General features: G+C 42.7%; 1 protein-coding gene across 1 annotated transcript in view; it reads left to right on the top strand.

Moving 5' to 3' along the window:
- The first annotated feature begins 11,217 nt into the window (after positions 1 to 11,217).
- Positions 11,218 to 23,448, top strand: part of LOC126365745 (tyrosine 3-monooxygenase) — a 38,862-nt gene continuing 26,631 nt past the window's right edge. Inside the window, exon 1 of the mRNA XM_050008206.1 lies at positions 11,218 to 11,837. Coding sequence (XP_049864163.1) covers positions 11,769 to 11,837 — 69 coding nt within the window. The 5' untranslated portion in view covers positions 11,218 to 11,768. The remainder of the gene's footprint in view (positions 11,838 to 23,448) is intronic.

Below are 23,448 nucleotides of genomic sequence, written 5' to 3'. Positions count from 1 at the left end.
TTATTAGCCGATCTTTCTAAGACTACACTTGATTAGCTATTTATTGCACTGTTTGTATCATTATTAAACAAAACAAAACAGGATATGTCAGTTAGAATTATGCCTTCGTAGTAAATATGTCGGTGTTCAAAGATGTGTAACTCGTATGTACAGTGATTGAGTTGCTTGTCTCGCAAAACACAAGCAGAAACCATGGAAAAAAGCAAAACCGCTGTGAAACGCTTACAGTCGGCATCTCAATAGTTCATGAATTATTCGTGGAAGAATATTTTCGTAAAAAACAGCTAATTACGAACTGAACTAGTGAACCGTGTAATTTATCGTGTACAAGTGCCGTTTTTATGTATTTCTCTACAGAAACTACTGTTACAGACGAAACAACACAACTATTTATTGATTACTGTTTGCAAGCTTACGTGATCATACTATATTGCAGAGACTGTTATTCTGAATTACGATTCAAAGTCTCTTTAGACATGCATGCGTGCGACTTTCAAGTTAGGATCTACTTTTCTTATTTAAATGGATTAAGTACTTTTTGCAGTTGATTAGATAGTACAGTTTATAGAAATGCAACAGACCAGAAAATGATACATTTTAAACGCTTTCTGCTAACTCTTAAGCAGTAATGTTGAAGACATTTGGATTTTAAGCTTCTTCTTCAAACAGATGACGTATTTTTTGTCCTAGATCTCACCCAAATTAGAAATACAGTTAGGTAGTGTGGCTCAATGCTCGAGTAGATATGAGACAGTTTCCAAACAATAAAAAAGTAATCTAGAATCGGAGCTGTATCAGTGAGATTCTGTGATCATCGCAGCAGGCTTTTCAAATCTGTTATTGTGGTATCGCTACACTATTTTAGCAAAGCTGCCCCTCTACTTTCTTGTGCGTATCTTATTTTCTATAAATAACAAGTGACAAAATAAATAATTTACAGAACACTGCATATTCTTGCATTCATTATCGAATAGGTACGTATTATATTTTGTTTTGGTTAGTTAGTTGTTTAGTAACATGTTCCACGGATTATTTTGCACAATAGATCGTAGTAATATGTAACAGTCATTATACATTCACATCGCACATTAAGTTGTACATACAGTTACATGCTGAACATTTCTAACTTTTTTTTTTACAAAAAAAGAAAAAGATATACAAATGTGAGTTTGTAATTCCTACCCACGACCTCCTACACATTACAATAACAAAAATTCTTCTAAAGAATAGAAGGAGTTGTCAAGGAGCTTCTCAGTTTGTTATCAAATTTTACTTTGCTGTCTGTCAGACATTTTACAGCACTGGCTAAATGATCACAAATTTTTGTTGCAGCATTGTTCACCCCTTTTTGTGCTAATGACAACCTTAATGTGGAGTAATGAAAGTCATTCTGGTGCTGTTGTTATGTACCTCATTGTTCCTCTTGAACAGAAGTGGATTATTTACAACAAATTTTATGAGGGAATAAATATACTGTTAGGCAGTATTCAGAAAGCTCAACTCCTTAAACATATGTATTGCAAGATGATCGTGGGTGAGCACCACATATGTTCACAGCACGTTTTTGTGCGATGAAGGCTTTCTTTCTTAAAGATGAGTTACCCCAGAACACAATTCCATACGGAATTATTGAATGAAAACATGCAAAATATGTCGACTTACTGATTTGTCTCTCCCCAAGATTTGCAACGATTGTAAGCGCAAATGTGGCTGAACTGTTTTAGGACTTCCAAAATGCGTTTTTCTCAATTTAAATCCTCATCAATGTGGACCTCTAAGAATTTTGAATTTTCCACCCTATTTATGATTTCCTCATCACGTGTTACACTTATCATTGCATATTATCTCTAGAAGTGCAAAACTGAATGTGCTGGTTCATTTTAAAACTGAGGGTGAAACCATTCACAGAGAAGCAATCAATGATACTTTTAAGAACTTTGCTTATTATTTCTTCTGTTTCTGTACGTATGCTTCAATAGGTTACAACACTAGTGTCATTTGCAAAAGGAACTAATTCTGCTTGTTCTAGAATAGATGGAAGATTGTTTACATATATGAGGAACAGTAGTGGACCTAAGACTGACTCTTGGGGAACCCCATATGTGATATCCCCCCCCCCCCCCCCCGTCAGAATTACGTCCCTGAACTACGTTGCTTGAATTATTGAGGAAAACTTTCTGCATTCTTTTGTTTAGATATGACATGGTTTGGGTAGCTATACCATCAATCCCATAAAATATTAATTTATCTAGGAGAATACTTGATTCACACAGCCGGATGCCTTAGAGAGGGAGGTCGCTGATAATACCAACCGGTGCTACTTTATTTTTTAATGCTTATCACATCTTGTTAGTGAACATGTAAATGGCATTCTCAGTAGAGTAATCTTTCTGAAACCCAAACTGTGATTTGCTAAGAATACTATTGTTACTAAGGTGAGATACTATTCCAGAATACATCACCTTCTCGAAAATTTTGGAGAATGATGTCAGCAGTGACAGATATTTGTAATTATTGCCATCTCTCTTATCTCCTTTCTTAACGAGGGGTTCAACAACGGCATTTACAGTTTGTCTGAAAAATGCCTTCAGTTAGTGATGCATTACATATTTCAGTTAAGACTGGGCTTATTACATGGGAACAAATTTTTAGTTCTGTACTCGAAACACCATCAAAACCAGATGAGCTCTGAGAGAGTATATAATTTTCTTTATTTCAGAAGAAGAAGTTGGTGACACAGTCATATGGTTGAATTTTGTGAAGCTACATTTTCAACATACTGCTGAGTTTTTGCCCTGAACTGTTTGTCTGTATGCCTTCCACTATGTTTAAGAAAAGGTTATTAAATGCATTTGCTAACTGTGACTCGTCATTTATAGCCCTTCCATCCAGTTCAATAGCGCTGATGTGTTGTTTTCTAACTGATTATATTGTCTCTCGCTTCACTACTCTCCAAGTCTGTTGTCGGAAGTAGTGATTTCTGACATTATGTGCATGTTCTTTGATTTTTTAATAAACGTCCTTAGTAATTTTAAGTATTTTTTGTGGTGTGCAACTGCTGCTAAAATACAAATTACCCTTTTCCTTTCACAATATATTTTAATCTCTCTAGCGATCCATGGTTTTGACCTGGGTGTTTAGTGTCCTTACTGACCTTACGCGGAAATCTGTTTTCAAATAATGATATGAATTTATCACAGAATACATTCAATTTTATGTTCCATTTCGGTTCATTATAAATTACATTCCATGTTGTCTCCTGTAAACTATTCTTAAAAACATTTGTCCTGGAGTCTTCTGGTTTCCACAGAGAGTTGATGGACATATAGTGAACCAGAATTAAACGGAGAGGGGTAGACAGTTTCCGAAAGTCATATTGATTTCATAAAAACTGGAATTGAGTGTTTTATTGAATTTTTTGTTCAAGTTTAAACGGAAAAAATATTGTTTACTTAAAACAAAACAATTAGAAGACAGCCTGACTTCGTTTGTTTTCCGTATTCTGCTTTGTCGCGAAGCGTTTGTGATCCCCAAACTGAATTCGAGACACAAAATCCTTGCGCAACGGAAGAGATATTGTGAAAGTGCGGGTGTGAATGGTGACTCACCGGCAGCCTCACCGTGTCGGAACATGTTTTTTGCTTCTACTGCAGTTCATACGAGTCTCTTATATCTGTTGCCTGGTACTGAATGTTTTAAATAATGCTGAATGATTTACGCTAGCGGTAGATGATAATAGTCCCGCTTTCTTTTCATTATCTCTTTTCCGAAGCTTGTTTAATTAAGAAAGTGCGCCAACGAAGGTGCCAGCGAGCAGTAGCCTCCAAAAATGGACACATGCATTTACGTAGGTGCAAATACGTCAGCATGGACTGTGGAACAACTGCCCAGATCCTGCAGATCCAATATGGACTGTACCTCCTAAGATCTCATCCATATAATCATTAATATTGTATGATTATCATTAATTGAATAAAACGAAGTAGATGGGAGGGAAAATTAGAACGACAACTTCACATGAAGCAAGACTGAAAACCGTAGTTTAAGGTTTACTTCGTAGAAGCAATGAATTTTTAAAAAATCGAGAGAGGAATAACAGCAACAGGGGGGAGGGGTAGATACAAAAACGATTGAGCATAAGTGACGCAGTCCTTCAGGCCGGAAGTCTCAGAACTATTGAACAGACTACTTAACACAGAAAATAGGTTAACACTAAACAAAGGAATGACGGAAGTGAAGACGACTGATAGGAAGGAGAACAGCGACTTACCACAAGTTCATTTAGAACAGTACAGTTGAATAACTGTAGCAATTTTGCTATAATAAAGGCGACATTTCACGAAATGACCGAAGCAAGGAAGATATAAAATAGATGGGCGCCGGGGAAGAGAACAAGAGAACTTTGCGTATCACAGCAGATCAAATGGTTTTTAGTGCTGGTGTGAAATTACAGAATATGTTACTGAAACTTTGTATGAAAGTGAGACAAGGAGCGGCCGAGGGAGGGAGGGGGGACGAGAGGGAGACGAAACTGTAAATATTTCAAATGTAGTGCTACTCGATAGGCTATTTAAAAATATATGAACGCGTAAAACGCAAACTGAAGCGATAGTAAGAACAACAGGGCAAAAAGTAAGCCTGCGAAAATCCTTACCGGGAAAAGGGGAACGACAGTGGTACGTTTGGTAGGTAAATCAGATTGAGTTAATGAGCAGAATAGGGTACATTTCTTTTGGCAGAAAAATACTAGTTCAAAAGAACTTGCCAAAATATGGATTGAGGTGACACCATTGAATAAGCGAAGGATTTTTGCTAAGTTACAGCGAGATTACATTAGGTCGCCGAGGGAAGAAATACATCAGATGCGAGTACAGGATGATGTGTTTAGTTATTATCTAGAAGTAAAAGTTTATAACATCGTAAGAGAAGGCAAAGGCGAACAATCCCTACATGAATATAAAAGAACAATGAGAAATCTAAGTAGTGAAAAAGCGAGAAGGTAACATTCAAACATTTCAATAACATTTTCAAGAAAATTTTTTGTTTCAAACTGTCGTGAGATTGCCTGAGTTATTTAACGCAAATGTATCTGAAATTGACTGGTGTTGAGTACATTATATTGAAACTTAGTATCCTCTGTTTAATGAAGAAGAAACAGTTTTCACATATACGTAACACCTTTCATCTCCAAGAAAACATTCAAATGAAATCTTCAGTTACGAAATGATATCGTTTGGGCATGGTTTTTAACATTGAGTCACACACGAAGGCGTTAGATTTGCAGTATTATCACAATAGGAAGAGATGAAACACCTTTTGAGACTTTCTTAGTATATGTTGCTCTCCTGAACGAAATAGGCATTTATAAAACCTGCAAACGGGAGCAGTGAAATACAGCTTCGGAGCAGATTCAGTTGGTATACATGCGAGTATGGAAATGAATGTGAAAGAAACTTAAAATGACAATGGTGCTGGTTTCTAGGGTAGTCTACGGTTTCTCTTCAATTTGATTTACGATTTTCCTCTCGAGGTATAAATAAAAAATAATCTAACTCCCTGTGGAGGTCAAGGGCCCCCGTCGGTCTAAAGAAGCAACAATAAATTGTCAGATGCAAGAAAGGACTACACTTCCCACACCAAAGGTCGGAGAAAAAACTCCACCTTAGTGGTCATTTTTGCTTTGTCGCGCAACCGCAAAGAAACAGAAAAATAAACTGCAGTTGACCACAGCAAACTTTTATTCGTTGTGGTCCTTTGTTCACTGGCAGCGAACTCTCAGGTAAATGCTGTGCGAAACGATTAGTGGGAGAGATGGCTGACTGAGTACGCAGATTGATTTGACGCAGCCAGTCTACGCCACTGACAACACTCTGTCCAGCACCGAGTGGACGTAATTACGTAACGCTTGCTCTGCAGTCATTCGCTCTCGACTTTTAATGGTGGCTAACCTGTTCCATCCCAGCAGGTGTCCCCACAAACAGAAGAGAGCGTGATGCTATCCTACTACAATGGAAAAAAAGCAGGCTTGAGGAGAAGAAAAACAAGAGCACTGCACGCCGATATCACCTTGGAGGTTGAAAAAAGCTGCAAGCGGTAAAAACTACGAAGGCGTCCAACCATTTCTGGTTGCCAGTGATATTCAGTCGCCACGCAAGTCACGTACGCCAGTCATAATTTACTAGTCTATGGGAACGTTTTTATTTAGGTGTTTCTATTGTCAGGCCACAAAATCAACAAAGGAGAATTTTACCTTCGGAAGCTGGATTTAATCACGTTAATTTGCAGTTTAATGTTGAATGAACATAGATCTGTCATGTACGGTATGCTAACTATCAAGTTGTTGATAAATCAACAAATGAGGTAGGGCTGCCGTTGTCGTTCCAACGGCAAAACGCAACTTTATAGTAGTATCAGATATCTGACAATATTGCCTACGGGAAGGTTCACTTGGATTATTATCCGCAACACTACAAATAATTACAGGTATTTGTCACTCACTGATGCGAAGAAGAAACATTCGAGAGAACTCGTAGAGCGACTGTATTTCACTGGTTAAACTCGTCGCTGTCTGCCAAAAACATGTACGTGACACTGCGGTCAACAAAAAAACGCAAGCGCCACATTCTTGAAATACCAGAATTTAGTAAGTACGCTCCACGACCTCTGAATGTGGCTGAAGAACTCAGTACTGTGAGTCGTTTTGGAACAATGTGCTACAAAGTAACGTTGTCAAAAGGAAAATGATTTAGTACCTTCAGGGTCACTTTGACCCAAATGGATCAGTAACCTAAGATGATTTTTTTCAATGCACGCCAGAGTCAATAAGTTTTTATAGCATTGTAAATTACCTATCCAAGAATTACTTCTTTTTTATGTATAGCCAGTGACCAAGTTGCTCTAAAATCATTCTGTGTGTCTCACACGCCGTTGTACACACTGTAAAAAATGAATTTTACTTCTAATAGAATAGGACATCAAGATTTTTGGCACTCTCTGTAGGGACTAAGCAAAGCTTCTTACCACGTTTTCCAGAAGGGATAGCTGCAGTTGTTTATTCGTAACAACCTCTTCCCACAATAACGATATCGTCTACAGCGTCACATCGCAGACGACGCCTTCCGCCCAGCAAAGAAAAAGTGATGTCCACTAGACCTTGTATAACCTTTACATACATTTTGCAACGTGTCAGTCACGTGCATGAACGTTCCTTAAAAAGACAGAAAAGGCAGTGGGTCGCGACACAGGGAAAACCGATGTTCCACGTTTTTATGTAACGTTCCACTTACATTGAGCTTAGCATCTTCACAATTCATTTGAGGATGTCCTACCTAAGCATTTATTTTTATTCCTGACTCACTGACTTTCTGACGTATTATTCTCGTGAACATCAACGCGATTTGCTTCGCAGGTGGAAAGCCCTGAGACGAAGCACTACTCTCTGTCACACACCTCGGCTGGTCAAGTTCACGGGAGACCGTACACGGCCGGCCCCGCTGTCGTGACGAGTCCCGTTTTCCGACGCAACACCGCACCTGACACGAGCACTTAGTCTAATTCAGCGTATGCGTTGCAGAAACCAAAAGAATCAATATATATTTCGCTCAGACAGAAATAATAATTATTCGTCTGTCACCCCATCATATTTTATAAAAATAATGGTGATAGTTCCTGTGACATTCAGGTATATGCTACGACTAGTCTTAGAATTAGTTTCGCGCAAGTATAAAATGCTCTGAAACGAGTCCAGTATTCGCATAAAACTGTGCAGAATATAGCTTAAAATTTATCTCTTAAGATTTATTTAGAGTTGGATAGGTATGGATGTGGGAACCGATGTCTTAGTAAGGTGTGATCTCCTTTCTTTCTCTTAATTACTTATTTCCTTACTGTTATCACCTCTGTAGTGAAGCACCTGGTGAGATGGTACAGTGATAATGGGATGAGCAATGTTCAAAACCCCTTCCGGCCATCCACATATAAAACTTACGTGATTTCCCTAATAATTTAGTGTATATGTCAGGATAATCCTTTCCCTTCCTTGTTCCATCCGAACCGGTGATCCGTCTCCAATAACCTCGTCATCCACGTAACATTAAACTCTTTTTTTATTATTATTCAGTCAACCTTCATCTTAAACAGCTGGAAAGAACTTTGCTACTCTAGTACGTCACGTGTCAGACTGACATGTCAATTGTTTGCTAAGTCTGTACATCCTTTTTTCGTCACATCCAGTAATGTGGAAGAGCTTTATTAACGTTTATAATGATTGTAGTGTATACTGGATACGCGAAATACGGATCACTGATATTTGCATTCGTTATTTTATTTACTCCCTCATGACATGTGAAAATTTAGCGATTAGGTCTGCAGAATTTGTGTAGAACAACGACGCAACTTGAAAAATAACTTATGGTATAGTTATGAGTACTCTCGATAATAATTACTTTCGTTGTACATCTGAAAATGGCTACAGCAGCTGATGATATTTTTGTAAGTTCAAATTCTCCAGTTTCGAGTTCACAGAAGCTGCTCTTTCTTCACCAATTGTCTCCACACCATAGCTAATTTCTTCATGTACAAGACAGTACACACCGAAGCGTAAGAACACACTATTGTATTTAGTAAACAATATCCAGATGTGCAAACGAATAAAATATGGAAAAATCTAATTCGCTTCATTTGAAAAGAAAACGAACAAAGCGGCCCACTTCCATGTGACTCAACGACTCTATAAATAAACTTCTTACGAAGCACGTATTTCCGAAGCATATTAACATTACTGCCCAATACAGAATTCGAATAAGTATAGGACTCCAATTATTTACTCTAGAGGACAACACTCTACCACATGACTGGTCTCAGTATATATCGCGGCCAAACTACAGCGAAAAAAGACAGCACAACCTTCGTAGGCCAAGGATCGACTTAATTTAGACACAGAGAATCTAAATCGTGATTTCCGGACAGGAATCTGATTCCCCGTTCTACTTAATGAGAGTCCAGTGGCTTACAGGCTTGCTCACAGCCTCAGGTCCCAACTACAGTCCACAGGGAATACTCTGATAACGCAGTATTCGCTTTGACTCCTTCTCCACACACTATTGACATCGAAACAATAAAGAAACGAAGGGGAATAATAACGTAGTCTTCACAAATGACAGTGCATCGAAACTGTTACGAAAAGCACATTCCAAAATAGCAAAAAGGGTTATGCATGGAAGAAGACAGGCAAAATACTTCAGTCGAATGTCGAGATCACGTATAACTGGAGACCATCAGTCAAGACCATCAGTTACGTTAGCTTTACGACTCCCTTGCATCAACACTATATTCGTCACATTTGCTTACTAGTCCAAAGGGAAAAAATGTTTTACGAGTTTTGCAATAGCGGTCGTCACAATACGTTTCCACAAGGGATTTATCTGATCGCTGAACATGCACTATTTCCAGTGAAATATTCATATTCTTCTATCGCCGCTGAATATTAAACGGACTTGCAAGGGGTCAACATTTCGACAGTGCCAGAATTATAAAGACACTCAGAGAACTTGCAAAGACAGTGACGCAAACGTTTTCAGAATTGACTGCAACCAGTCGCCTTTTGTAGTGGTAGAATTTTTATTTTACCTTTAAAGGACATCGCATGAAGCACTTGGAAGCTGTTACCTCGGCGAAGTTTGTGCGGTGCTGTTTAATTAACGTAACTCGAAAATCACAATTCAACCAGAATAGTGATGTCCATACCAACAACACTAGAGACAAAAATGATCATTGCTACCTATTACTAAAGTTGTCAGTAGCTCAAAAACGATTTCAGTATGCAACAATATCCGGCCGCTGTGGCCGAGCGGTTCTAGGCACTTCAGTTAGGATCCGCGCGTCTGCTACGGTCGCAGGTTCAAATCCTGCCTCGGGCATGGATGTGTGTGATGTCCTTAGGTTAATTAGGTTTGAGTAATTCTAAGTTCTAGGGGACTGATGACCTCAGATGTTAAGTCCAATAGTGCTTAGAGCCATTTGAACCATTATGCAGCAATAAAATTTTTTGATTTATCCAATAACATAAAATGACTGACAGGTAGCAATGCAAGTTTTAAATTAACCTAAAATCGTTTCTCCTAGACAGCTCCTATTCCACGGATGAATTTCCATTTTAAAACTTACAGCCTGAACAAAAACGCTTAATGTCAAGTGTAGTTGCACGTATAGGACTTAACGTCTGAGGTCATCAGTCCCCTAGAACTAAGAACTACTTAAACGTAAGCAACCTAAGGAAATCACAAACATCCATGCCCGAGGCAGGATTCGAACCTGCGACCGTAGCGGTCGCGCGGTTCCAGACTGTAGCGCCCAGAACCGCTCGGCCACTACGGCCGGCCTTTAATGATAACACTAATCAAGTATACATATCCTGTAAACTGACTCGTTGCACATCATTTTGATTAAAAAAGTCGCTCAAATTATTTATGAAACATGTAACTAACATTAACTACATTTTCCGAAGTTATTTCTGCCCCAGGATTCAAATAACATTGCACAACGCCTCCGCAACCTGCTCCACAATGTTATAAGCAAAGAGCTATGTACCATCTGATGATGACAGCTAGGCGACTTGATACCTGTAGTGTTATTAGCACAAAAGGCGAGAGATTGCACTCATTCTCAAACCCTTTAGTCATCACAGTCACAGTGTCCCACATCCACAAATGGAAAAGCTTTACTGAGACGAACGGTCTACACGACAGAAGCCTACAGGTGCGTTTTCGCCACCCTGAACGGCGCACACGAATTCAAGGAATCACAGTACCGGCACTAAGAAACTCAGTCACAGGAAGGAAACAAAATCTACGCATCCGTTCGGAAGACAGTGGAACAACGCTGGCACACGCGACGTGGACGCGCGGTGAGCTCCTCGCGACGCTGCGGAATGTTTACGTAGAGACGCGGATGCTGCGACGGCGGCGGCGGCGGCGGCAACAGTAGGCGCACTGGCCACCGCGGCGGCCGCGGCCGGTGAGAGCGGCCGTGACGTCAGCGCGCTCGTCTCAACCTCATTTTCCTGCAACCGGCAGCGCAGGCTGCGACAGCGGGGGACGCCACCGCGGGCGGCGCGAGGGTTTTCGTCGCGATGATTCAAAGTAGTTTTCCCACAGCGCGTCGGGCAGGGGCGCTCGTGTCCACCGCCGCCCCCGATCCGCGCAGACGTCCCCGCATTCATTCACGCAGTCGCGCAACAGCCTCCGCCGCTAAGGTCAGCCACCGCCAATCGCAGGCCGCGAAGGAGGGGAACCCCTGTCACACTGACCAATGGGAGGGCGGCCGCGCTGCCGGCGGGAAAAAGGGCCCCCTTCGCCACGGTGGGAAGGAAGGGGCAGCGCGGCGCTTCGCGGCCGTCGCAGCCCACGCCGCCGCTCCCGATACGTTTGGGGCGAGAAATTTCGTAATAATTGCAGGCGGGCGGCGCGCGCGAAGGCTAGGGGGCGCTCGGGGGCTGCGCGCGGAGTGGGGGCAGCGCTGTATTTAAGGGCCCGCGCCAGCGCCGAGGGTGTCTGACGAGCTGCGGCCGAGTGGTGAAGTGTACGACTAGCGGAGTCAGTGGTCGTGCAGAGTCCGGCGAGCGGCAACACCTCAGCTCTAGCTCCTTCTGTCTCTGTCCGTTCGGCGACAGTCACCACTCGCCTGCCAGCCTGGAGTTCGCAGCGTTCGGCGTACTGAGCCACAGCTTCTCCCCGAGACCCTCCAGCCCCAAGACGCGACAACCCTCAGACATGATGGCCGTAGCCGCTGCCCAGAAGAACCGCGAGATGTTCGCCATCAAGAAATCCTACAGCATCGAGGTGAGTTTCCTGTCGCGTCCAAGCTGGAAAAACTGGCAGTTAAAGTCTAACACGAGCATTCGTTCGGGAAATGCAGTTATCTCGTACTAACTCTTAATCCTTCAATATTACGAACTAGAATCGCATTCTACGACTATCCATTGACATTAGCTATTTGCGCCACATGGAAAAGTTTTGCTGGTTCGCCACAAATTTTTCATGTATCATAAACAGTTAACGTCAATTCATAGTCGCAGAATGTGTGTGTATTTCGTAATATCTTCCACAGTTGTAATTCTTAGAACAATATCTGTTCTTTCAGACCTGCTTGCATGTCTGAAGGAAACTGTGACACTGTATAACCACAGACATTGTAACCACCAGTTATGACTTTAACTGTGTTTCAATCTCGCTCAATGTGCGAATCTGTTATTAAAATTAGAAACTTTCGTTTGCTATGAGGGAGGGTGGGGTGTTATCTTCAAAGATAAAGAACTCTAGATTTGTAAAAGATATAATCTAAATCAGAAACCGAAACTGTTAAATATTTCAGTGCAACCACTGGTGATATGTTGCCTGCGTTAAAATTTTAAATTGTTAAAAGTCTGTATTTCATTAATCCTAAAACAGGTTTCTGCCGTTACTCCGATGTCGGCAACGGCGGCCGATTTTCGGTTTTGATTTTCCAATTGACACAAATGTTGAATCCACCAAAACTAACTCCTGATTTAAAAAAAAAAAAAAGAAAAGCCTCTCAACAGTTTTTAAATTTAGAGCAGCGAAAAGCCTTGTTGGCTTGGAGCGCGTAAATGACATTGCAAATCAGTATACCAGTTCTGTGTGAGGGAACCATAGTCAAATAAGATAACGCAATCCAATTTTGTAGGAACAGTGGCTGTTTACTTACTTGCCTCTCTGAGAAACAACGGCCCGCTGGCAGCATGTAGTTAGTTCCCTTATGATGTTTACACAGTACCGTATTAGCTTCTGTCGCAATGAAACGCACGCGGTAAACTGGGAAGCAAGGCAGCTGCACAACTTGTTACCGGGCACTTCCGTACCGATGCCAGGTATTGCAACCCAGGCAACCGTTTCTGTAAAAAAAAAAAAAAAAAAAAAAAAAAAAAAAAAAAAAAAAAAAAACGCGGATGCTCTCAAATGATCACGAGCACACGGTCTACTCACTCTCCAAGTTTAACTTTCTTATGACCTTTCTCTCCTAAAATTCAAAACTGAATTTCGCAGAATTATATTAAAATGTCACTCTGATTGCAAGAATTGGGAAAGATTGTAGTGATGGCTCGAAGCTGACATATTTTTGTCTACATACTTGTTCACACCACGAAGCTCGGGAAAATGGCGACAAGTGAAATTTCGTTTTAGTTAATAATTGTGCCGTTTACTGTTCTACACGTTTGGCTTATCTGTGCACTTAACAAAAACATTCATGCCAACTCACAAGTTTTACTTAAATTGACTGTCAGATTAGTTTTTTAAATGATGTAAATTCTTTTCGCTCATGACTACTTACTTTTCTACCGAAAAATTTCGTTATTTCAGCTGTTTAATAGCATTAACGGCACTATTGCGAAAAAATTATTCACACTACGTGGAATATTCTTTGATGAAAGGATATTAGGATTCCTTTAATTTCTCTAGCGTCACGTAGAATCAGTAGAGGTGCAAAAATTGATTTGTTTTCTGTAAATAAAATTAAGGGAAAACCTGTTTTCCTTGTGTAATTAGTAACTGTACTAGATTTCTATAAGAAAGCTAAAATTATCCAGGTTTTAAATTGTACTGGTGACTGTTTCGTAAAGACAAAGGCTGGCCCTATTGGAGGTGGGGTGCCCTTGGCTTCTTCAGGCCATCTAACAGGAACAAGGGGAGTTACGGTTTACTCTGAAGTCACTGTAAAGCACTGTTTTTAATACGAACTACTGCCAAAGCGATGTGCTAGGAGCAACTGGGGACTGAACCCGGTACCTTGATTTATGGTCAGACACGCAGCTGCTCTGTCATAAGGAAAAGAAACTTAAAATTCCAGTGGTTCAGTTATTTTATTTCCAAACCCCACGTCTCTCCTCCCGCAGCATATTACTTGGATAAACTGTCCCGCTGTCGGAATAGTGGACGGACGGTCATCAAATTCTTCGCGTGACCATTCCACTTTAGGTTTTCGCCAAATTCGCTTGGGGGCGAAGTTAGAGCGGTTCCTTTCAGGGTACACCGCCACCCACGTGGTTCCTGTACTGACGTGACGACGACTCACGGTAAGCAACCCTCTGCCTCGGGCAGGGCGCCGCTGTGTTTGCCGATCGGGCTTCCTCCCGCGCAACACCTCGGCGAGGCGCCGTCCCGCTATGTTTACTTTGAGCGCCAGCCACTCCCGAGCAGCCAGCTTAGCCTCTGCATGCCGCAGCTCCGTTATCAACTCAGCTGTCTGCTAGTTTGTCGTCGCGTTGTCACATCGCCTCCAGACTAATTTAGCCTACAAAACCAGCTCGCCTCGCAGCATTCTAATAATTCCATTGTGTGCAATATTAAACTAATGCTAATGAAAGCTCCCGTTTCGTACAGGCGTAGATCATTAATAACGCATAATAGTTCAAAATACCAAACCACTAGTCAAACTGCAATGAAGAACCTCTGGAACGCGCACGAAATAAATGATAGGAAAAAGTTAAATTAGCAAAGTATTGTCAAAAATGTAAAACGAAACGAGGGTGACTGGTACATACTGGCTAACACAGTAGATAAACCGCCAACATACTATAACGGGAAGCTTCGTGACATATTAAAATAGTGTACCGAAAAACTCCTTAATAAAGCAGTTCAGAGTGATAAGTTTTCACTAACAATTATGGAAGTTTTTCCTTGGATTGAGGAATAGTTAATAATAATGAAATTAGTGTAAAAAAAGGACGCTGCGCGATTACTCTGGAACCTTAACTCGCCCTACAAATTTTTTTAAACGGAAATATTTAATGAAAACTGAGGAACGCCATTTGTTTCAAATGCGTGTTAGATTCTCCAATACAAGGTCTTGACTGCAGAAAAACTTCAATTAGGCATAAATTAGCCAAACAAGTCATATCAACAGTATTAGCCACATAACGGCAAAAACCTTTTCATGTAAAGTAAAACTGAATACGTAACTCCTGTTACGTACTGTAAATACTTTATACCCGAACATGGTACAATTAGTTCTTCCGTTCAGTCGAACACAGGCAACTGTAGTCATTAGTTAAGTTAATGACACTGCCAGTCGCTAATTACGGTGAATGAACGCCAGTAGAACATTTAAATTTAAGTACTCCATTGTCTCCTGAAAGAAATTGGCTGCTTGGCGCATTAAGTAGCGTAACGTATGGTAGGTAATTGCAAAATAACTTATAAAAGGACAAAAGTTGAAACATTTAAAATGTTGTCCACCAACGTAGTGAAAGCCGTGCTAAGTGGAATAAAAGCCTAGCTGTGCGAGATAGCGGAAAGTAAACGGGAAATTTTCACTAGAGTGCTGTAGAGGAAAAATAGCGAGTATCTAAAAGGGATAAAACGTTTATTTCTGAGCATTTTGGTTATCATTAATTCTTACTCTTCATTCGTGTTTCGCGAACGAAGCGTAGAAAGAGCGGGGAAATATTGCTCCTTGGGACATCGTGTCTGTGTATCGCAGACCGTGGTGTGAACATCGAACCGTATATAGTTTAGTGAAAGATAATTCTTCTAGATTGCAGAATATTTCTACACGTACGAAACAAACGGTGAAATTTCTTCACGGAAAAGGTGAGGAACAGGCAGCTGCAGAAAAAGTGCACCCGTAACAGGTGTCGGCAGAAGCGGCCAGGCCAGAGATTCGCGTGTGCTGCGCGAGGACGGCGAAACCTTGGGGCAGCTTCCTCGTGCGAGGTCTGGTAGCAACAGTTCCCGGTTCGTGGGGAACCAGTTATTGCGAGAAACAAAGAATGTCCTCTACGCGTCGCAGTCACTGCTCTTGACGCAATCGGCGTAGCTTGCGTCCCTGGAGAACGTAGCCAGCCAAACAACCTGTGAGAAACTTCTACACAGCACCAGCTAAAGCATGGACTCGTTCGGCAAATTAACATCTCGTAATAGGGCAATTACAAAACTTTGCACTGCAACAAAACTGCCGCTTTTCCTTAAACGTAGCTGACGCAGAGGTAAAAACCTCTTGAACAGGTTGAGTATGTGAACATCTAGATTGCCTTTCCACAGAATTTGTATGTTAAATCTTTAGTAAACATAGGATTCTCAATTAACAATTGTTCTCTCATCGCTTGTCGTGGAATAGGGATGTTTGGTCAAGTCTTGATTGAATGATACTGCAAACTTTGACCAGGAGAGTTTAGTGTTGCTTCCCATACTACAATCTAATTCGCGTAAATGAAGCGAACAGTTCTTTAAACGAGCATCAGATACTTGTCAGCTTCATCCCGTAACTCTCATACTGGTATTACGTTAATTTCTTTGCTCTGTAAACACTTGTCCCTCCATAGCTTCCAAAAATTATATTTTTATAAGTCATTCCGGTAAACTAAGATTTTAATCATTTAAAAAAGTTTCGAGGTCAACTTCGAAAACGTGTAAAAGCATATCCTAAGATGACAAATATTTGAATTCCAGAAATGGTTCGAATCTAGGTACTGTAAAATTTGCATAAACTTGTGCTGCTGATTCACTTGCCGTCGTCTGACGGCATAGTCCTCCTTAGCGGCATGTTAGAAACCCTTTCATAGGAACCAATTCCTTCAACCATGGTGGGCTGCAAGCACCCTCTGATGTAAAGAATTACATTGAGGCAGCAAAATTATTTCGTTTCACTACGAAAGTCGTCACGTAATGGTACTCCTTGTTGGCCGGCCAGTGTGGCCGAGCGGTTGTAAGCGTTTGTCTGGAACTGCGCGACTGGTACGGTCGCAGGTTCGAATCCTGCCTCCGGCATGGTGTTTGATGTCCCTCGGTTAGTTGGGTTTAAGTAGTTTTGGGTTCTAGGGGACTGATAACAGATGGTAAGTCCCATAGTGCTCAGCCATTTTAGCCGTACTCCTTGCTGTTCAACAGGTTCGTTACATCATCCTAAGTCTTGCCTGCACTGTTTATTATTGATTCGTCGTAATCGTGGGATAGTTGCTGATATCGGCAGTGTTTAGTGTTTCTTCGCACTACTAACGTGAACGCTGATACTAAATATGCACTCAGCGTGACAAATGCGACGTTATTGCTTAAAGTTCGATATTTGGGGTCTCCGCAAGACTGAAGGCAAGGTCGGCGTCCGGTGAGAGTAGCGGTGTCACGTCACGTAAGCGCCAAGGCAAGGCCCGTCCCTTCCCGGCAGGTTCGCCTGTCGTAAGTCGCTGTGCTTATATAATCAGCAGGCCGGCTGGTTGCACCAACGGCTGCCTCCGCGTAAATACTCGGGTGCGCTATAGATACTGCATGACGCGCTCCGTCTGCAGCGGAGGGATGAGATCTCTTCGTAGGCATCTAGGCAGAGAATGGTGCAGCATAGAGGAAGGTCCTCACAGTTAGCATGCTACCGAGCGAGGTGGCGCAGTGGTTAGGCACTGGACTCGCATTCGGGAGAACGACGGTTCAATTTCGCCTCCGGCCATCCTGATTTAGGTTTTCCGTGATTTCCCTAAATCACTCCAGGCAAATGCCGGAATGGTTCCTCTGAAAGGGCACGGCCGACTTCGTTCCCTAATCCGACGAGACCGATGACCACGCTGTCTGGTCTCCTTCCCCAAAACAACCAACAAGTTAGCATGCTCGTTAAATGAGCTAGACCATGGTAGATCAGCTACGGATAGCTCAAAAATCACTACACTAAATGTATCTCACAGGGGTGGCACTTTCCAGGCAACTTGCTGAATCTATTTCCGGCTGAGGCTGCGAGGATACACAGGGAAAACATACTCGAAGTCACTCCTGGAATATCGTGCTGCAGATATGTCGAGGATTTTTACTTAGACTGCAAGAAACCCAAAAATACCGTGGACGTGAAATGCATAATGCAATCGTTAGGGCTAAAGTCTGGTATCAACCGCTTTTGCATTGTTTATACTGTACACCTCAGGTGTGCTCTGCGACTGCTTGGCATGTCTTTCACCGTGTGACAAAGGCCGACTGCAGCTTGGTAATGCGGTCCCTGACATCCTAGCAGGGAGGTTAATAAGAGACGTAGCACGGGAAGGGCACGGACGCAGCTGTGGTTGGCAGTGACAGCCGCGAGGACACGGCCTGTCGCCGTGTAAGTCGGCGTCCACGCCTCGTGCCGTAACCGTGGCCTACATATGTCGTCGGCATCTGTGTGAGGTAACAGCATACTGCACGGGAGATACAAATGAAGTTTGATCCAGGAAACAGCCGAAGTTGCAAAACTCATTTTATGTGACAACTTACCAGAACTAGTTCCTTAATCATCCAGGCAGAATGACGTATTCCGTAACAGCGTGCAAACCATGCTCAAATCGTACATTTGTCTACATACCCTTATATCGAAGTCGTTTATGTGCAAATTTAAAACCTTAACATTTTTTGCATACTATTACATAATACACTATTCTGTTCGGATGATTTGGAAACGGGATAAGATGACCAGCAAATATTCATCAATTGAATAAAAGTGAATTTACTACCTTCTCCGCGTCAGTGGTTAACAAAAGCTGTACTGTTTTAACCCAACATGCTGGAAGCTGGCAAATGAAGAGACCGAAATTACCAGCTATAAATAACTCTATTTCGCCCTTCTCACTACTCCCCCCACCCCCCCTCCAAATCCGTACCCCCACACTAACGTGCCAGCCCAGTTGGCGTGCATGATATCTACAAATGCAGACGGATCCAAAGATGGCTTTGTAAGTAAAAAAAAAAGCTGGTTTTCTACTACCAAAGACGCCAGAGCGTAATATGCTGTGCTGGTTGAAACTGACATACTTGACTATAGCAGAAACGTTAACGCTTCCGTAGTAACGCCTTTTCCTCACATAATAGGCTCGTGGTCTTACGGTAGCGTTCTCGCTTCCCTCGCACACGGTCCCGGGTAGGATTCCCGGCGGGATCAGGGATTTTATCTGCCTCGTGATAACGGGGTGTTGTGTGTTCTTCATAATCATTGACTCGCAAGTCGCCGAATTGTCAACTAAAAAGGACTTGCAATACGGCGCCCGAACATCCCCGCATGGGGCCTCCCGGCCAACAATGCCATACGTTCATTTCATTTCCACACATTTTAAGACTGCCCAAAGGGTAGATCAGTTAAATCAGTCGTTAATAAACTGACACACATATGACGCTAATACTTAGTTACGACAGAGGCGCTTTTGTGGGAGGAAAGAAGACATTTTCCCCCGCCCTGGAAGCTGGAGCACTGTTTAATTCATTACAGAATGTTTATATATTATGGCGAAAAGTCTTGGATAGGGTTTTGTCACCCATATAATTGTTCGTGTGGCAAATTAGCTTCCCTCAAAATTGTTACTCTTACTGCCCCCACTCCTCCCCGCAGATAAATTACTGCTGCTAATCAAGACTAAAACATAACTAATATGCGCTACTGTTGTTGATTGCACTGAGCATTTGACATGAAGAGACAAAACAGAACTGACCCAACTGAAGCCTCACAAGCCAAACTTTACTAGAGGTGACGCATTCGTCTCGGTAACGGAGACTACGTGAACGTTCGCAAAAGCAAAAATCTTCGTTCCCTCGTCCCAGAAAGGTGTGCAACCATCTATGAAAAGGCAAACTTTAGTATAGCAACCTCAATCGGGATGCGAGCAGACGCTCTATAAGTATGCGTTGCTGGGCTCCTGCCGTGTGGAGGATCCGCGTGGAGGCGTGCCTGAACATCAGAGTATCGATCACGGGCGACGGGCGAGTGAATGCGCCGCCGGCCACAAGCCACAAGGTTAACGGCATTTCACGGCGAGGGCGGGCCCGGCCCAGCCTGCCGAGGTCGCTGACAAGTGTGCAGAGCTAGAGGTGGCACAAAGGTGTGCGGCACCGACGATCCCAACTGGAGCACCCGTAGTCTCTTTGTTCTGGCTGCCACTCTCGGGGAAACAAACTTTCATACCATCTTCTCCTGAGACAATCCATCGAGAAAGACTGATCTTTAGCATCATCAGTCTGCAGACACATAAGATTCGTACGTAAACCTTACGTCATCTGACGTGCTTCTAAAAGTCTTTCAAGCGGGTATTTTTCATTTTGTATTAATCATAGGGGACGAAGGAACTTAACGCATCTGTAAAGGCGGTTTCGACGAGACTAGTTACCGCCAGTGTACAGTCGGAACGGTTATATAAAGTTGGATATCTTCTCTAAATTTTCAGCATTTAATTCTGTCTCTAAAACAGGGTCTCCAAACTACGGCCCGCGGGCCGAAACCGGCCCGCGAGGGCCGGCAAACCGGCCAGCGTTAGCTGACCGTACGTCCCCGGGATCCGGCCCGCCAAATAATTGCAGTGGTACCTGCAGTACCAACAATTGACTTTAGAGGCCTATTGCGACCTACACACAGCGACATTGGCTCTGCTACTCGCTACAAGGCTAAATAACTAAACTTATTGTTGCGCCGCTTGGAATGCGTTGACATACTCTACCTTTGTTACGTCTTGCAGTAATAGTGTTGCTAACAGTGATTTTGAGATTTCGTTGACTTTGCAGGACGCTTTCGTGAAGAATGTGCAGTGACATACTTTTTGTCGGTGAAATTCGCCAGAGTAAAATACGCCAGAACTTCGGTCAGGTACGTCCACCAATCAAAATTATGTAATAAAATAATAGTTCGGTTCAGCGCTAGCTATTCCTTCAGCCTTACTTTACGGTGATCATGGAGTGCTGGGGTGTTTCAATCCCACTAGGTAGATCTCGGCCCTCATGACTTCGTGGAGTAGTCAATGCGGCCCGCGGACTAAAAAATTGGGAGACCCCTCCTCTAGCATATTAATAATGTTGTTCCTACTAGGTAACACGCACTGACTCAGTATTACTGTGAGAAAAAACTTTCTAGGATAAATACTAGGTCAACAAAGGAGCTCTCATTTTGGACCTGTAGACTCTTAACGTTTGGTAGCCACGCACTGACTCAGTATTACTGTGAGAAAAAACTTTCTAGGATAAATACTAGGTCAACAAAGGAGCTCTCATTTTGGACCTGTAGACTCTTAACGTTTGGTAGCCACAATATTTGTTAGAGTATTCTCTACCCCCCACCAATATTGCTTTAACAGTGTTGAGTTGAGCTCATTTCTGCCCTGGGTACGCGAAAGATGGGACCTTAAATTAGACGTAATGTAATAAGATTGTATGTTACGACAGATGACACACGTAGCTCAATTACCAGATGGCACGAGTGCTGGCAAAGTGAGTTCTCGACGCGCGGTAACACTTGCAAAAGACGTGATTCCTGTCCCCTGCGGATCCTCGAGCCCGACAACCTGTTGCTGGCGGCGGAGGCGGGCGGTAATTGGGTCCGAAGCTTCCGTGGCGACAAAGGCGGCGGCGGAACCTTTTAAGAAGGTCGGAAGCGGCCCGGCCGGCGCGGCGCTCGCGTCACGCTCGACTTGCCTAACTGGGCCCTCGGCTGCCTTTCTATTCCGGGCCCGTCGCTGTCCCCGCTATAATGGCCACTGACTCGCTTGCCGCAGATTGTTCTCCAATAACTGTTCGTGCAGCGCGAAAGGCGCTCCGTCGTCAGCGCGAAAGGGGGCAGAACGAGGCAACTATTTCAGTCCTTTAAGATGAAATCTTAGTACGGATCGCAACGGGGCACTATTACCGATGTCATACACCAAATGAAACGAGGAACGTGATAATCTTAGGGTAATAGTTTCAACTCTTTAGATTTCCTCTTTCCTCCAGGGTTCAAATGTCTACCGATGTATTTGCATCTGATAGTGGCGCCCTCAAATAAAGAATATCCTAATAAAGTATGCACCCAACGAACTACATGACGATGATACACTAAAACACTGAATGCCGAGAGCTGTCGTGATACGTGCCTGTAACAGCTCAAATAATAAAGTCAGCCCCCGGTAGCTGAGTGGTCACCGCGACACTGTCAATCCTAAGGGCCCGTGTTCGGTTCCTGGCTGGGTAGGAGAATTTCTCCGCTCAGGGACTGGGTGTTGTCTTAATCATTTCATCCCCATCGACGCGCAGGTCGCCGAAGTGGCGTCAAATCGAAATACTTGAACCAGACGAGCGGTCTACCCGACGGGAAGCCCTCGTCACAAGCGATTATCATTATTATTATTATTATTATCATCCACAACAAAGTTAGTAGGTAGAACTTGTTGCTTCTGTAACAATATGCTTACATTAGATATGTTAGGCTTCAGTCCTAAACATGCCACTAAGCGAGAATTTAAGTACTAACTTTGTGCAGCTATGAACACTCCTGCGGTGTTTTACACTGATTGGTGCTAAGTCAGTTCTACAGTTAGCAAAACCACAAGTAATTACGGTAGATCACCCTACTTAAAAACTTTAGTCGTAGCTTTGCATTTGAGGTATTAGTGTCGAGTTTTTTTATTAGAACTCCTCATAATTAACAAATAAAAGCTGACTTACACGAATGCAAAGAATTAGTATTATTCTCTCTATAAAACACCGGCTCTCAGTACCGCGCCTTTTCTCTGGAGGATTTTTCTTAGACACGCACAGCACGTTTTTCCATCGTCCCTCTCTGCAAGACGGATTCTCGCAAATCCCACGGGGAACGATAGCTCGCAGGAAGACGGCGGCAAGCGAATCGAATTCTCGTATCCCCAGGAGTGTGACCCAATCACGTGCCATGGAAATGGGGCTTGCTTTGTTTCCGGACAGCTGTACTGAAATTGATAGAGAACAATGAAATGTAAGTACTACTGAAACTTAGGCAGTCTTCCGTAAAGAAATGAATACTTCCTCACAGCTCTTTCTCTCGTTGTGAAGTGAGATTCCGCAACCTATGCATACGCTTTAGTTGCCTTGGAATTTATTTTGCCGTTGATAAAAAGGTATCACGACTTCGTGTTATGGCATAGACCCGTTAGCTATTCAAGCATTCTATTGAAGACACGGAGAGGTTAGTCCTCGCAACGCGTCAGTTTCGCATAATGTGTAAAATATTAAGGACCAAGAAATACATATCTTAGTTTAATTTTTGACGGCCGTAAAGTTTCTCCTTAAAATACGTCAGTTTCGTTCATTAAAATAAGACGTGGGTCGTCTTAACGATATCCTGTTAGGTCGCGTGTTAGAGCATCAGCTGCGTAGACAAAAGGCAGTCCTCTCGGGAAATTGGATTCTGCCACCCGCACAAAAGCCTCTCGTCTCAGAATTGCCGCCTCGCTGACCGTAGCGGAAATTACTCAATCGTAAGTTGGACGTGACTCTAGATTCAGGTCTGGGACGTCAGTTGCAGGGTGCATGCCGTGTGGAAGTGAACTCGGCAAAACAACTTATTCTGAGTTCTCGTTTCGATTTATGTACAAATCAAGCCCTTTAAATCATTTAGCAATGTAGGCTAAACTGCCTACTTCCTAACGCATCTTACATTCTAATTGTGATAATCTAAAAGTATCCCCCACTGCTTGCTCGTGTAGATTATCTTCAAAGC

Source organism: Schistocerca gregaria, chromosome 4, assembly GCF_023897955.1.
Source record: "Schistocerca gregaria isolate iqSchGreg1 chromosome 4, iqSchGreg1.2, whole genome shotgun sequence".
Taxonomy (NCBI): Eukaryota; Metazoa; Arthropoda; class Insecta; order Orthoptera; family Acrididae; genus Schistocerca; species Schistocerca gregaria.
Note: the sequence above shows the minus strand (reverse complement) of the source record. Positions and strands in the feature narration are given on the sequence as shown.